General features: G+C 38.8%; 2 protein-coding genes across 4 annotated transcripts in view; both read right to left on the reverse strand.

Annotated features, from left to right (window-relative positions):
- On the reverse strand, positions 1-9,533 carry b4galt4 (UDP-Gal:betaGlcNAc beta 1,4- galactosyltransferase, polypeptide 4). 2 transcript variants are annotated; one of them, XM_017418193.3, is made up of 7 exons: positions 9,389-9,533; positions 6,279-6,807; positions 4,879-5,111; positions 4,250-4,437; positions 3,973-4,095; positions 3,767-3,871; positions 1-2,729 (listed from the first exon to the last, which is right to left on the reverse strand). In XM_017418193.3, the coding sequence occupies exons 2-7, from the start codon at positions 6,535-6,537 to the stop codon at positions 2,594-2,596; spliced, it is 1,044 nt and encodes a 347-aa protein (XP_017273682.1). In that variant the 5' UTR covers positions 6,538-6,807; positions 9,389-9,533; the 3' UTR covers positions 1-2,593. The 2 variants fall into 2 exon arrangements, with proteins under 2 accessions (XP_017273682.1, XP_017273683.1); XM_017418194.3 differs by lacking the exon at positions 9,389-9,533 and adding an exon at positions 9,118-9,268.
- A 2,497-nt stretch (positions 9,534-12,030) lies between these two features.
- casr (calcium-sensing receptor) overlaps positions 12,031-16,539 on the reverse strand; it is a 6,500-nt gene continuing 1,991 nt past the window's right edge. Inside the window, exons 2-6 of one of the 2 annotated variants that reach the window (XM_017418035.3) lie at positions 15,716-16,022; positions 14,770-15,609; positions 14,457-14,687; positions 13,790-13,913; positions 12,031-13,704 (exon numbers count right to left, since the gene is read on the reverse strand). In XM_017418035.3, the coding sequence (XP_017273524.1) occupies positions 12,569-13,704; positions 13,790-13,913; positions 14,457-14,687; positions 14,770-15,609; positions 15,716-16,022 (2,638 nt within the window). In that variant the 3' untranslated portion in view covers positions 12,031-12,568. Of the gene's footprint in view, positions 13,705-13,789; positions 13,925-14,437; positions 14,688-14,769; positions 15,610-15,715; positions 16,023-16,539 lie in introns of both variants that reach the window. The other variant, XM_025006365.2, reaches the window with a different exon arrangement.

Raw genomic sequence — 16,539 nt, forward strand, 5'->3', positions numbered from 1 at the left:
TAAAAAAAAAAAAGTATTAAACCTTTATTGCTATTAGCTACAGCATCCTTCTCATTTGTCAGTTCACAATCAGCACAACGACTGTTTTCTTCTTCACAACTGTGTAGTTTAAAGCAACCTTTGGATATCCGGACATACAAAAATACAAGAGGTGAGATGTAAACGGAAACGGTTTCAGTTTAGTTAAACTACTCATTCCTAAAATAATAATAATAATAATAATAAGAAGAAGAATTGAAAAGTACTTGTAATAAACCAGCCATAATACCTTTAAAATCAATGGAAAAACATTCAACTAATCTGATATGTTTATCAGAAAAACAGGCAACAATCAAAAACAAAATTACAGATTTTTCCCAACTAAAAATTTCTGTCACAACCTAGATATAGTTGTGCTAATTTTGTCTTTTAAGTACATTTTTTTTTCTTTCAAGATTTAAAAGTAATATGTAAACCTCCACCTATTAAATCCCACAAACAAAACAAGCATGTAAGGCCTTGAAAGGAAACAAAAAAAACTGCCATGATTTTGGTTAAAAGAAAAACTGCTTTAGGATGATTGTAGTTCTGCGGTTCTCTTTGTAGGAATGTTAAAATACTCTGAATAGTTTAGGGTGATCTAAGTGCTGAAACCTATTAACCCTTTCATCGGCTGGAATCCCAGCAGATGCTCTGACGTGTCAGAGCAGAAAACATGGAAACTTCCACCTTACAAAAAACAGCTATCGTGTCAACAACTACATGCCTAATTTTTCTACTAAAACAAGTTAAAATCTGGCGACAAGATAACATGTAAGTTTATTTGATCCGCCTGTTTCATAGTAGTATAAATGTACGTAACATCACATGGAAATTTGACCTTTTGCTTTACACCACAAAGGACAGATACTAATTTACACAATTTGCTTGTATCTAACGTGATTATGTCATTAAACTCACTTCTTGTGTTGGATTGGCACACTATCAAACCTGCTTTTTCTTCTTTTAAATTAAACAAGGCTGGAAAAAAATGGATGGCACTATTAAATATAACAAAACAAAGCTTTAAGTGGCGTTATAGGTCTGACAGAGCAAAATATTCCTTCGGTTTCTAAATCAAAAACTGTCTCAAGTATGCTCAGATATGGGAAAAATAAGTAAACTACCCTTTAGTAAAGGAGCTTTTGGTGTAGAACAATGATGCATTCAAACGACCAAACAACAAAAACATTCAGCCATAACATTATGACCAATGACAGGTTAAATAAGTAGCAGCGCTCGTCTAGTTACAACAACGTTCTGCTGGGAAATCCTGCAACCTGGCACCTGAATCTATTCCTACTGTAGGAGACACTCAAGATGTTCAGCTAATCTGGGATATTTTGGCAAAAAATAAATAAATAAACCATGGGGAGCTACTCAGGATAAAAAGACTGATATACACTGCTCACATATGACTGCTCTGCAATGTACACAAGTAATCACATAGTGCAGTTTTTGGATGTCACAGTTGTCTGATTTGAGGCCTTATCGACTGGTGCAAGGCAAACAACCTGTGCATCAGTGTGGCAACAACAAAAGAGATGGTGGTTGACTTCAGGAGGAGGGCTCACACTCTTCCTCCCATCTTCATTGGAGGAGAAACTGTGGAGCTGGCGACCACGATGAAGCAGTTGGGTCTGCATCTGTCCAGCGACCCAACATGAGCCGCCAACACAGCCAGCGTTGTGATGGCGGCTCACCAACGCCTTTATTTAATGAGGCAGACTCCGTGCTTTTTTTTAAACGATGTGGTGGAGCTTGTCCTGACGTTTGGGATAACCGCTTGCTACGGCAACTACTCTGGGGCTGACAGGAGGGCGCCACAGAGAGTGATCAAACGTGCTCGGAAACTGACAGCAGAGAACATCACGAGGGACTCGACCCGCCCCACCCACGTACCGCTCGCCTTCCTACCCTCAGGCAGGAGGCGGCGCAGCCCAAAAAAACCCGTACGACCAAGTTTCAGGAGCAGCTTGTGCCCTGAGGCTGTGAGGCTCGTGAATTCTGGGATTTAAGCTGTTAATGTTGTGATTTTATTGTTCTCACTGTGTTTTTATTGCCGCTTGTTTTAACAACGCGTTTAATTTGGAACGATTTTAAGATAAGGAATTTGGCTTTGCTTTAAAAAGGATTATAGGTTATTTATTGGCAGGGATTTTTTAACCCTGCTACACGGGGAACAAATTTCATTCTTGTGTTTTTAACATGTTGAATGACAGAGAATCTATCTATCTATTTGGTCAAAATGTTATAGCTGTACAGATTGTCCATATGTGTACAATATGTAGGCAAAAAAATAAGACATATGTGACCTGTTCAGTGCCTTTCAGCACAACTAAAATGCCTGGAGTGACAGTCAGCTCAAACATTTCTTGCAATAACAGTTACACCCTTTATTCCTGTGAGTAATCTCAGGTAATAAACATAGCATGATATGCAAATCTGTATTAAATCATTTGAATTAACAGTGTGCATTTAATTTGATATGACTTCTTATAGTGACTCTTTTGAACTCGGTGGCCTAGACTTCATAAAATATAAATGTAAAAGAAGTGTTTTTGTCTTTTGAACCTCATCTCTGTGGTTTACCGATGTCCACGGTGACATTCACGTACAGAGGCAACCTCTCAACCGACAGAGTCTTATACGAGCAGCTGTTGAGTCCGTCCTTCTGCCACATGTGTGGTGCTTGTCCTAATAACTTCATCCTGAAAATAAAAAAGAGCAACGACGGACATATTTAAAATGACCTCTAAATGGCTGAAACCAACAAATGATTTTAAAACTAGAAATATAAAAGACAACAGGTTTCCATTTTTAAAGAACAAAAGAGCAAAATTCTCTTATTAAGCACATAAAAAGGGCTGCTTATTCAGCCAGCCAGACTTTTACTGTTTAGTTATTTATTTATGCATTTTGAAGGCTGAAAACTAACTTTCTGACAACATTACTCATTTTTGTAAGTCCGCATTCCAAAGGTGAGATTTCTCCAAACAAGGAAATGACCTCAGAGCGACATGAACTGGTTCCCGTCACTGAAGTTTCAGTTTTCCAGCTGAAGCTGCACAAACCAGCAGCTTCTGACTCATATCACCCTGTTCTCTTCCTTGTTTTGCTGCTTCTCATACCCTGTTTTCCTCTGGATGTAATTCTGTCAGTTACTATGTAAATCAGTAAGTTTGCCCATATTTTCAACACAACAAATTCAAATATGGCCTTGCCTAGTGTTCAGGGTTTTTTTTGGTCTTTTTTTACATCTGTAGTAAGCACACAAGCATAAGCATTTCCATCAGACAGGAGCAAGCGCTTTTACTTTAAAGCTCCGATGATCTGAAGCTATTTGCGAGTGCAAGCAGTGACAGTTCAGCCTGGAGGACTTAAGGAAGGAATATTTCTAAAAGAAGAACAGTGTTATGCAAAACTGAAGGCAGTGTAAAGGTCTATAAAACAGGATTAGCATGAACTGCTAGAAATGTTTTTGAACTAATCATTTGCTCATGAACCCGGTCAGAATTAAACTCTTTTTCTCCAAACGGAGGCCATTGAAAGAGCCATCTACAACAGGTAAGATAATATTTGTTCCCCAGATCAAAATATCTGAACTATCTCAGAGAATTAGTCAATGAGATTAAATTGCTGCTTTATGCAGGTCGGTTTATTGTTTATTTTTACTTTATATTCTTATTGAGTAGCCGCCCAATTTTAAAAACAATCCATACTTTAGACCTAAAGACAAAATACTGACCTGTTCATGTTTATCTCGTTTCCACTGTCCCGTTTGTGAAACACCATAGTGTAGCGTGCAATATCAGCAGGCGGTCGAAAGATCGTCATTTTCTGCAGCTCAACCCTGTCAGGGGCAGTCACACATACAAAGAATGAGTAAATGTTATTCACCACATCCGTTTAGAACATAATGAAGCAGGTGAAGTCTTTCATGCTGTCTCTAACCTGACGCGAAGGTCATCATCTTCCCCGCCCCATCCCCAGTAATTGTTTGAGAATCCGTTCACTGTAAGAAAGTGGTCTCTGGTCAGGGCAGTGACTCCTCCAAAGTAGCCTTTGTAACGCAGCCTGTGGAGAAAATACATAATTAATAATATTAGTTATTTACCTAAAAGATATAACAGATCGTCAGAGTTCTGCCATATGAAATAACTGGTTTATTTATGGGTAGATTACGATTTATCCAGCAACTCCCGACTTTAAGAACTTTGCTACAACTTACTTGTATCCCGTGGCATTGCGGCCAACCACCATGTGTTTAGGCTGTGTGCCGCAGGTGTATAAATTGTGATCATTTTCAGGAACAAGGTCCACGTCATGGAAGATGAAACAGTCCCAGGTGAAGTCCTTCAGTGCCTCCAGGTAGCCAACATTCAGTAACTTTGCTCGATTAAAAGTTGCATCACCGGCCTAACGACAGGAAACGCATAAATTACAACATGCTTTTAAGACTGTGTTGTTCAGCGCTCACTGGAAGTGTACAAGGTCAAGGTGGCAAACGACACCAGATGGGCTTTCCTTATTTTACAGACCTTGACATTGTGGTACTGTTGCTGTACTTTGAAGCTCCTGAGAGCTTAGCCTGATTTGGTGGGAGGTCAGAACACTGAACTGCTGCCTCCAGCTTGGGTTCAAAATGGCGGAGTCAGCGGTCCGCACACGGGACAAATAATGCACTGTTCTGTTTCCCCACTTTATTATCAGTTCATCTAACGCTCACTTTTTACAGTATCAAATTGTGCCTAAACGTCCTAATCCCAGCTTGATAAACCGGTTCCGTCAGTTCTACCGCTGTGAGCTCTTACTGCGCCCTGATTCCACACAACAACTGCTCACGACGCAGAGAACTACCTGGTGGATGACATAGATGGCGTAATGCAGTTGCTGCCTCTGCAGGAAGGGGAGCAGGTGGTGCAGGAGGTAGAGGAGGTGCTTCTCTCGGTTGCGGTGAGGGATGAGGATGGCTACGCTTTGACGCGCCGTGCAGTCTGAGGGCTCGTACTCTCCTTCGTTCATTTTCTTGTTTTCGTTCTCCACGTCCTTCAGTTTCAGCGACGATTCAAAGTTTAGAGGAACAACTCCCTCTGTGGAAAGAACGTTTAGAAACTTAAGTAGAAATCCAAGTTTCTTTGAGCCGTTGTATACTTGACGTAAACACAATTCGAAGTGCAAAAAATAGTCAAACTGTCACCTTTAAATAAAGCTCTGCTGAATGAAACAATGACAACTCGTCCAGCTGAGGAATTCCCAGCATTTTTTTTTTTTGCTAGTCCAAAGTGGCAGTGTAAAGGTTTATACCCATGAAATGACTGGTTTAAAGATGGCTGCAATCCACTTTGATCCTAGCCCCACTCTGACTACCCATTAGCTCGTCAGTTCAGTCAAAATTAACTTTTTCTTCAAACTGAAGCTGTTCGAAAGGCTATCTACAGGTGGTAAGATATTAACTGTTTACAACTTTTCCACAGAACCTCACTTTAAAAGATCTGAACAATCACTTTAAGAGATTAAGCACTTTCTTTCCTCTGCATTCCTGTATGTTTTATCCCAGCTCCTAATCAGAAGTTGCTTTTAATTTTTACTTGGTGAAACGTTCTTTCTTTAAGCAGCTGTAATTTTAAACTTTTATATGCTTTTATTGTCCTTTTGCACTTTGTCACAATGTTTTTAATAGATTTTTTTAAAGAATCTGGAGTTGCCCTGTTGCTGAAACGTGTGACACCAATAAAGCTGCCCTGCCTTGCTTTGCAAATCCACTTTTGTAACCCACCTTGCCACAACTGGTTGCATCTTTCAACTATTATAAAGCACAAACTACACATAAAAGATCACCCCTCCTAACCTGAAAAGCCACTATTTGACACTTTTATTCCAAAAGGGCAACAAGTTCTTGTCTATTCAACAACTTCTCACTTAAAATTTTTACTAACTGGTTTACGATCTTAATCAGAATGTTTGAGTCTTCTTCAAAACATAACGTAAAACTGTGTTAATTCACAGTAAAGCAGACCCGAGTATGCTTTGGGCCTTGACTAACTGTCCTGCATGTTTTACTTGTTTCTGATTCAGTGGTTAAATGACCTCTTCGTGTTCTGCAGAAGCCTGTTAATCACCCATTGATTTAAATCAGGTGTGTTGGAGCAGAGGAACAAGTAAAACATGCAGGATAGTGGCCCCTCCAGGACCAGGATTGCCCACCCCTGGTTTAGATGTTCATCACCCTCTTAATTAGGACTTTAGTATATACTTACGGAGCAATGGAGACTTCTCTGGGCATTGGGCTATTTGTGCTGCTTTTTTCAAACAAGTTGGCGCTGCAGTCCAAGAGCTGAATTTGTCCCTCAGTTCATCTTTGACAAAAGTCTCCGTTGTGGCGGAGTCACCTGGAAGGGATTTTACAGTATCGCCAGGGAACATTGCTATCCATGCCAGCACAGACAGCGAGAAAATGAACAGCATTAAGTACTTGCTCCTGCGCAAAACCTTGTTGAGAACTGAACACAAGCCCATGGTTATCTGTATTCGCAGATGCGACAACAGTCAAAATAAATGTTTGTGTTGTTTTGTATAGTTTAGGATTAAAAAGAGAAAAAAAAAGGATGTCAGCCCCAAAATAAGTGACAAATCATCCCATGGTGGTGATACATGCTGCTTTACTACAGAGCAAATCAATTATTCAAGTGATTGTTGTGAACTAATGAAGTTAAAAACAGAAGTCCATCGCTGAAAATTAGAAATCCATTCTCCTCAGATGAAGCCAAAACGGGATCCCATCAGCAACTGTGAACAGATTTAGAGAAATGAAAAGTGATTACCAAGTGAGGAGACATTTGCATTATAACATAAACACCTGTAAAACAGCTTGATTTCCCAAAAAGAATAAAAATATCTTGTTTGAATAGTTTAAGCAGGATTAAACTTCATAACATGTTTTTTATATATCTATATTTATAACAAACAGGAAAACAAAAGGGTCTGAAGTAAAGTTTTGACGTCATGCTCAGCGTTTGGTTAACACCACTTTCGCAACTTGAACAGACTGCGAAGACAACAGGAGCTGTTCAGTTTTTGTTTGGGGACATTTTTCCTCCAATTATTCACTCTTTGAAGTCACATACCTCTAACGTCAAAATAATTATATAGTTCAGGTGAAAGGGTGTGTTATTTTACAGAAGCGTCAGTGGACCTGCTCGGCACGTTGCTACGTGTTTGTCTGTACGTACAGCTGGTAACTAAGATCGAAAAACTCCAGAAAGATTTTAACACCAGGCGCAAATATTTATACTTCAAGATGTCCACTTTTCTCGAGACCAAATAAGCCAGGATCCATGTTAGCGTCGGGTCTGAACAGATTATTCAGCACACCTTATGAGTGACATCAAGGTCTGGGTGTGTCAAAGGCATCCTGCTGAACTTGAATTGGAGCCGCCAGGTTAGAGCTGGCCAATGATTCAATATGAATAAATATCTCGATTAACGCTGGCTACGTGAGCGATGACATGATGGCTCAGCAGTAGTAGGCAAGGCTAGGCAGAGCTCCAACGTGGTAAGTTTTAGCTACAAATTGAGTGCCCGTGACCGTAATACAAATGTGACTGAACAAGCTACATAGTTGATCAGAGAGGAAAGACTAATTCAGTGGCGTGGAAGTGATTCGGCTATAAACTTCAGGTTTCAGTGTGCTGCAAAATGTGCCGGAGAGTCGTGTCAACTCGCAGCGGGAACACATCGAACCTGTTCCACCGTCTGAAGAATTTCCACTCCATAGAATACATAGAATATGCTGAGTCAGACGATGAAGCACCTTAAAAGTTTAAGCCAACCTGTCCCAGAAGCCCAAGCAGCAAACGCAGATCGTTGTATTCATGCCTTATGACAAGAGCTCCAAACGCCATAAAGACGTTAACTAAATAGCTAACTAACTTTTGTTTATTGCAGCAATTCTGAGCGCTTTTATTTTTTTTTAGCCTGGCTGAAGCACCTTTGTTTAAATCAGTAAGAATGACATAATAAGCCTATATTGCAGTTTAAAGTTAAAGCTATTAATATTGACAAAGTTTTATGTTTATTTCAAATTTCTTTGAGGGCTAAATACAAATAAAAGGTGATCACTAATTTATTTGTACAGTTTGTATTTCCAAAATGTTGTACTGGAGGAGTTTCATAGACTTGGCAAATTAATTTTTAGTTTAACAAGCATCTGTTGTGGGCAGTCTTGGCAGTTTTTCTGAGGCTTTTATATTGTTTATATCGACATCAAAATTATATTGCATCGACCGAAATTGAGAAATAAATCGTGATACAAGTTTTGACCCTATTGTCCAGCCCTGTGCCAGGTTATCTCACAGAGTTGGAACAGGGAAACATTTCAAACATGCAGAGGAGCGTGTCATGAGCAGCATGACTAGGAAATATGGCTTTACAGTACAAATAAGCCTTTGTTTTTAGGATCTAAAAGCATAGTTACTGCACACCAGACTAACAGGCTTCACCACCACCCCACCCCCAATATCTTGCACACCACCATGTTGAGCTGTAGCGTGTATCTTTGTGATATCGTCCTGAAGTTTTGTGGACAATAACGTAGACTGTAAAACAAACTGTTTCCATTTACCTTGTGGAACAGAGTTAAATTATTGCATTTTGTGCTAACCATCTCTCACACTCACAGCAAACCCTAACACATTAAAAACTAGTGTTCCTGATTGACTTGATTTCATAAACAAACAAGTCTGTCCACAGTGACATTTCAAAATGTAGATTCTCTTTATTATTATTATTATTATATTTTACCCATTCTAAGCTGAAGATAATCACTAATAGACCAAAGCTGCCCAAATTAGTGGGTAAACATTGAGCTAGTTCGATTTTTACACGACAAGCACCGCTTAAACAAACACATTACAGCTATACCCCTGTGGAAAGCTGACTAAAAATTAAAATCCTGTCCTTGAGCTTGTTTTTATCTCAACTTGGACATCTTCCGTGTGTATTTGAGGACTAAGAAGAGGCAAGCTAACGCTGACATGGTTGGCATAATAAATGTTTTTTTTATATCCTCATCAATTATAGGATAAACATAAGTAGTACCTTTACATCGCAAGCGGCTTCTTCCTTTGTTGTTTACTGTTTTATGAATGTAAAAGTTAGCTGCGCTCTGATGCTCTCGTCTACCTGGTGGTTAGCTAACGACGGCGGATGTTACGACAGATTCGCCACAAAGTGCTTTAAAAGTTAAAAGTTTATCACAATAACAGCCGAGCGTCACGACAGATAAATACAGGTGAACCCTTTTTTTCAGAAACAGCACCTATTTTGTTCATAAAGAGGTAATGCCAGCAGTCTGTGTGTCATTTCTTACCTTCAAAGCAGTTTGTCGTCAGGTATCAGGAACTACAGCGCGTGAAGTCATCGCCGAATACACACGTACTTCCGCTAACAGTATTTTCACAATAAAGATAAATGGTTTCTCAAAGCCGTGTGAAGAATATGGGTTTCGAGGAAAATATTTGAATACTGAAACATTTTTATCTTTTAAGTATTTTGACTATGATATTTGGCTATAAAAGTAATAAATAAATAAATAAAGTCCATCATGGACTCTTTCTGTCACTCCTCCTGGTCCTTAAATTTACTGACTATGGTCGTAAAAGATTCTAAATATTGTGTTAAACAAAGATAAAACTTCACATTCTCATATTTATGCTTTTCTAACACACTTCGGGATTCACACTGTGCGCGCAGCATCGCTTTTATTGTGAAGACAACATTTACCAAAAGGAAATTGTCGACCTTTACTTCCGGTGCAAGATTTTCAAAATAACTCAGTAGTCAAATAATTAGGGGGGGGAGGGGGGCATGATTTCAACACACATTTTCTGTTCTTAACAGTTTCAAACAGACTGATTCATGTTTATTATTTAAAAGCTTTTATCAATAGGTATGTTATGCATAAACACTGGCGTTTTTGACTTTTTATAAAGCTATGAATTTTACTAATAATCTTCATGTAAACTTGGTTGCCACCTAAAATTGAATTGACAGATTTTTATTCCTAAAAATGTATTAATTTGATGTGGGGGGAATATCTCAGATTACCCAATCTGTTCACTTTTTGCTCAGGTGCACATATTATCAAAGTATAATATTATCAAAGTATAATCAAGTCGTTGTGGCTTGGTTTTAATTTACTAATGCCAAAGACATAACAGTTGCTTTCCAATTCATTGAAAATGGTTTTATCACTCATTTGCATTCATGTCTTTATAAAACATGTGATAAGTTTGTCAAGAGGTGTCTGCAAACCCATAATATCTAAATGGTTTTTCATACACAACTGACTATCATACAGGTACACCAGAACTTTTACATATTAATATATAGTTTTATTTCATTTATTTTCTCTGTGTCTTGTGTTGCCATTTAAATTTTGTACTAATTCAAATACTTATATACTTAATATTTGTGTGAAATTTATATGTGGAACTTCAAATTTTTTGTACCTAGTAAATCCACAACATAAGAGCCCTCTTTATGTTTTCTTTGTTGTTTTTTTAAACCATGGCTTTTTGCCAGATGTTCCCAGCATGCAATACTGTCTTATTTTTCTCAAGATAGGGGATGAGACAACCTGCTGATCTGACTGCTGGGCCATATTTTCGCCTCTCACGATAAAGGTTGTCTTATCCAGAGGAGGTGGGTTTCCAGCTGTTTCTCAGCCTGCTGCAGATCAACCATGATCCAGCAAGCCTTAATATAATGCCCGGATGTTTAACATTGGGCTGCTGACAGACTTGTGTTCTCTAAAGGATCTACAAACAGTGGAATACATGCAATTTGTTGTTGTTTTCCCATCAGCCTTCATTGAGATGATTAGGTATTTTTATACATACTTATGACTGTAATAAATTGCTGTTCTTTAATAAAGATTTTAGCACCTGAGATTCAACATTTCTTTGGTGACATTGCAGTAAGGTAGACGAATATCTACAATATAGATGAGAAATATTTCTCTACTTGTGTTTTAAAGTAGCATTGTTGGCTTGAATATAAATATCCAAAACTTGATACTTGAAAGAAAACATTGATAAACCAGACATTTATTTTTCCTTTGAAACTCCATTCTGCATCAGTCCTACTATTTTTACATTGATTTGCCTGCTGATATACCCTTTATTACATAAAGTGTTGGCTCTTCCTCATCCTACAAACAAGGGTGTTAACCTGTTATTTTAGGCTGTTTTCAAGATCTGAAAAAGAAGATTAAAGTACAGGATGTACTCCTATGTAAACATTTAGGATGTCCTTTTCATATATGTTTAATTTATTTTTAAACAGTCAACATATTATGGTCTACATTTGGATAAAGAGCCTTTTTGTACTTCTAGGAATTGGTCAACAGTACTGCTTCTTAAATCATCCATGAATACATTTATTGTCTGGAGCAACTTGAGGTTACTGTTTTGTCATTTTCTCATCTCCTATTCTTACTTTAAGAAATATAGCTACAGTTTTCACAGCTGACCTTCAGGAAGTTGCTCCATCTTTCTCCATATCCTTCATACAAACAGGACTGGACAGTGCAGGCTTTTTGAAAGAAGGGCGTTAACATGTGAGGTTTGCTTTAACTGTTTTCAGTCAGAGACTTATAGATTTATGCCAAAATACCCCCTATATTTTTATCAAGATAGATTTTTAACGTTATGAGATTTTTACTGGGGTCTTGATTCATGTTTGTCAAAGTTAAAAATGCTTTAGGAAATGTCAGCTTTTCCACATTTTTGCTTTTCATGGTTTTGTTACAACACTTAAAATTTAAAAGTTAGCTTCAACATTAAAATAACATTATAATATTCAACATATTCTGACACAATGTGTTTCCACTGACCTTTTAAAATAAGACTACAATCATCAAAGAACAAACAAAAGCATAAAGATCTGATTTCATATTTTTATTTGTACAAAATACTTAACAGTTTTTCCAAATTCAATGGCAGGCTTAAGCTTAAAAATAAAAGTCAAAATAATCAGGCACATTATCATTTTACCAAAACATACAGAAACTTTAAAGATAAACAAATACACCTAAAATAAAATTTGAAAATATGGACAAAATACAACTGATTGATTGACTGAATTATTGAGAATGATGAACTAAGTGAGTCGGATGAAAGATGAGCTCTGTTGGCTCAGCAGGGCCACTGAGATGGTAAAATACATTTTTTGAAATAAATCACTTTATTTAGCGATGTCTCATATGCTGTATCTCACCAACTCATGGGGAACATCTCCAGGTTTCTGGCCTGGTGAATCAGTGTTGTGACCCCGCTGATGTCTCAATGAGTGCTGCTGCTCCACGCAGCCATTTAAAGAACAAGAAATAGATTTCTGTGCTGTACATCTTGTGACATACACTGAAAAATTTATGCTTTTATGTAAAGGTAGAATCTACTCATCTATAGCTTACTCACACTGTCAATGTTGGACTCGGTATAATTCACTTGAATTGATGAGGCTGACGTCTGACATTTCTTTACGTTCTTTACATTAAAGAACTCCTTCTCGACTCCTCAAAGCTCAAGGACAGAGTAACTGTTCCACTGCCAAAGCTCACCCTTGGCCTATGCTTTCCTGAAGACTGGTCGCAGTCATTACTGTTGGTTTTGAGGCTGATTGATGAGGACGGCGTCGAGCCTGACGACCCACCGATGCTGTTAGACTTTTTCTTTGAAGCGGTGCTATGTTTTAGTGTAGCTTTAGCTGCCACTTTGAAAGCGTGGGCTGCGGTGCTGCAACGAACCTCTTCTATGGTGTTTCTGGACGGTTTGAAAAGGATGATGTACACCTTGTTGAAGAAAATGCAGGCCAGCAATCCAAAGCTGGATGCCAGTATAGCAATGACCTCCACAGCGGAAACAAACTTGCCATAAGTACTGAAGTATGCGGGGAAAAACGAGAGCCAAACAATGAAAAATATAAGCATGCTAAAAGTGATGAACTTGGCTTCTGTAAAGTTTTCTGGAAGTTTTCGTGACTTAAATGCAAAGAAGAAACAGATAGCCGCCAAAAGGCAAGTATAGCCAATGAGAAAGCCAAGAGCCATCACAGAACCTTCATTGCATGTGATAAAAATGATCTCATCAATGTCATAGTTCCTGTAGCTGGAAGGAGGGGCATTGTAAAGCCACACCACACAGATCACAACTTGGACAAACGTACACAAAAACACCAGAAGAAACTGTAGATTTAATCCCCACCATTTACGGTGGAGACTCGTTGGAATCTTGGCCTCAAATACTAAAAGCACTCTGTTAGTTTTCACAAGGATGCAGGAAATACAGAGAACAAAACTAACCCCAAAGGCGGGCTGACGTAAACGGCACGTCCAGTTCTGTGGCTCCCCGATGAAAATCAGAGAGCTCGAGAAGCAACAGACAAGTGAGAACAGGAGGACGTAGGACAGTTCTCGGTTTGTGGCCTTCACTATTGGAGTGTTGCGAAATTTGACAAAGACTCCCATCACAAAGGCTGTTAAGACAACACCGAGGACAGCACATATGGCCAAAGCTATTCCAAATGGCTCAGTCCAGGAGAGAAACTCAATCTCTTTCAGGAAACAGAACGTGTGGTTCCCATTTGACCAGGAATTATTTGGGCACTTTGTGCAAACGCTGGCATCTGTGTAAAACAAGGCACACAATCAGTGTTAGAACAGCAACATTACCAGGGCACACTTTTCTGTAGTTTTTTTTTATCTCTGTACCTTTATGATTACTGTACTCTCCATCTGAACACTCTGTGCATTCAAAGCAGCATGTGGGCATGCTGTCAATGAGCCCCTTTCTTGTGCCAGGATCACATTCCTCACTGCAGTTAGAGAATGGCACCTGCAGAATATAAAATAGTCATAAGTTGGATAAAAAGGGCAGAAAATGCAAAAAGTACCAGTCAAAAGATTGGAGACACCTGCTCTATAAAAACGACTGTCTGTGTGTCCAAGTGTTTGAGTCACTGTGTAGTGGATGCCAGTGCTTTTAGTTTTGATTTCAGTAAGTCCAGCACTGGCCAGTTTTCAGTTTCAAGGTTTTAAAAAATTTATGGTTTCAATAGTTCACAGTATCAAAAATTGTTCTTTACCTCGGTTTCTGAAGGAAAAGGACTCCATACCCCAACTCCCTTAAAATGTATATGATCTCTTTTTCACTGACATAGCACAAACTTAGAAATTATTAATGGTGCACTACTTTCAGACTACCACCTCAGTGCCAAGTGGAGGATTTAGCGGTGTTTAACCCAATGGGAATAAGTATGACTCCAGAATATAAACACTTGGTTTATGAATCCTGTACCTTAGTAATTACACTAGCTGAAAGCCAGGAAACATCACAGTACATTTTCAGGAACAACCTTTCCAGAACAGTGTGACTGACCTCTGAACTGTGTCCATTCCAGAGAATCTTTGTCTTGTCAATAGACAGTTTGGCTCCTCTCTTGGCATGCATACTGTAAAATCCAACCTCCTCAAAGATCACAGAGCCATCCTCGGTAGATCTGTGCCAGTTAATGATGGTATAGTTTGCTGCCAGGTCTGCATTCTCATCAAAGTGCATCTTCTCACCCATACTGTTGGTGTAGTTCAAGTGTCTCAGCTGCTTCAGAACCTATGAAGCACAACAACAGTTTTGATTCACACACCAGTAAATACGTTTTTTAGTTGCTTCAATCATCTGCACAAGATTTTACCTGCCATGCTTCAACTTTCTTGATATCCGCACAGGAGTTGTTGGCAAAAAGCCCACGTCCAGGAGTGCAGGTCAGTATGTCCTGCAGGGCCTGAGCGATTGAATAAACTGCTACATAAACATTGTAAGAGATTCGAAGGTGTTTGTAGTCCAGGTATGGGGTCTCAACACTTGTGATATCCTCCTCACCGGTACACAAAGGCCTGAAAGTAGTGCTGCCATTCTCACTCTCTCGAAGTCTTGGACTGTCTTCCAGATAACAGTTAAAGGTTTCTTCCCAAAACTCTCGGACAAATTCATTGTGACTATCCCTCTTTGGTTGGACATGCTGTAAGAACTCTCTAAAGCCAGGTATATGCCCTCCCCTTAAAGCAAAGCCAATAGTTCCTGCAACAACATCTAAATATTCTGGTTTAGCAATAAGAGAGGAACTTGCCCACGCTTCACTGGCGAGCCAGATGCGATCTGTAACGTTTCTCCTGACCATCTCTTTGACTAGTGGCTCAACATCTGGGCCACTGGCAAAAACAACAATCACTTTAGCTGAGGAATTCTCTATCCTGTCAGCCAGAGCTTTGATCTCGTGATCCACAAAATACTGAGAAATAAGTTCATTCAGGTGGATGCAGATGTCTCGCTCTTCCATTTCCTTTTCAAACTTTTCAATTCCAGGGCGTCCGTAGTCGTCATCTGAGGCAACAGCGATGACCCAGTTCCACTGGAAGTACTCAATGATGTCTGCCATGGCTGTGGCCTGGTATTCATCTGTGGGGATGGTTCTCATGAAGGATTTGTACTGATTTTTATTGCTCAGGAGGCGACTGGAGGAGGCATAGCTGATCTAAAACGAGAAAAATTCAGACATCATACATGTCTTGTTTTCAATTTTAGGTGCAAAGGGGTGATGTAATGATGATGTGTTCCTGAGAAAGTGTACAAATACCAACCTGGGGAATATAAAAAAGACCCAGCAGATTTGCAACTGCTGTAGAGACTGTAGATCCAGTAGCTCCCACAACTGCAATGGTTGATGGGATGTGATCGGTGCAGTTACAAAACTCATCTAAATTCAGGGAGTCAATCTTGTTCTGGGCAACAAAGCTGAGGGTGGCTTCCAAAGCCTTTGACACGGTGTTGCATGTGTCAAATATCCTGTAGCCCAAAGTGATGTTGGGCAGTAATGTGCTGCTGTTGTTAATTTCATCAATCGCAAAAATCATAGCTTGAAGCCAACGAAAACCACGGAAATTGAACCTGTAAAGCATCAAAAACTGAGTGTTAAAAGGCTTTTGTGTTTACTAAGTAGCACAGACTCAATCTAAAACCTGTAGTAGCTACATTTCTTTACAACACAAAAACATAATGTAAAACTAAAGACTCTGAAATATATAAATATATGAATGGCATTGTTTGATGTTGGCACTTGCCTTTTTTTAGTTTTCCTTCTCATGTTTCAAATTTACAGGTGCTGGTCATAAAATTAGAATATCATGAAAAAGTAGATTGATTTCAGTAATTCCATTAAAAAAGTGAAACTTGTATATTATATTCATACATTACATACAAACTCATATATTTCAAATGTTTATTTCGTTTAATTTTGATGATTACAAATGAGAACAAATGAAAATCTCAAATTCATCATATCAGAAAATTAGAATCTTGTGAAAAGGTTCAAAATTGATGGCACCTGGTACCACACTCTAATCAGCTAATTAACTCAAACCACCTGCAAAGGCCTTTAAATGGTCTTTCAGTCTAGTTCTATAGG

This window comes from Kryptolebias marmoratus, linkage group LG13 (assembly GCF_001649575.2).
Source record: "Kryptolebias marmoratus isolate JLee-2015 linkage group LG13, ASM164957v2, whole genome shotgun sequence".
In the NCBI taxonomy this organism is placed as follows: Eukaryota; Metazoa; Chordata; class Actinopteri; order Cyprinodontiformes; family Rivulidae; genus Kryptolebias; species Kryptolebias marmoratus.

Bases quoted from the DNA above. Each gene is read 5' to 3' on its own strand.
- b4galt4 (XM_017418193.3), bottom strand. From the start codon at position 6,537: ATGGGCTTGTGTTCAGTTCTCAACAAGGTTTTGCGCAGGAGCAAGTAC. The intron at 5,112-6,278 runs GTAAGTATATAC...TTCTTTCCACAG, and splicing joins AGAGAAGTCTCCATTGCTCC to AGGGAGTTGTTCCTCTAAAC. The intron at 2,730-3,766 runs GTCAGTATTTTG...TTTTATTTTCAG, and splicing joins AACGAGATAAACATGAACAG to GATGAAGTTATTAGGACAAG.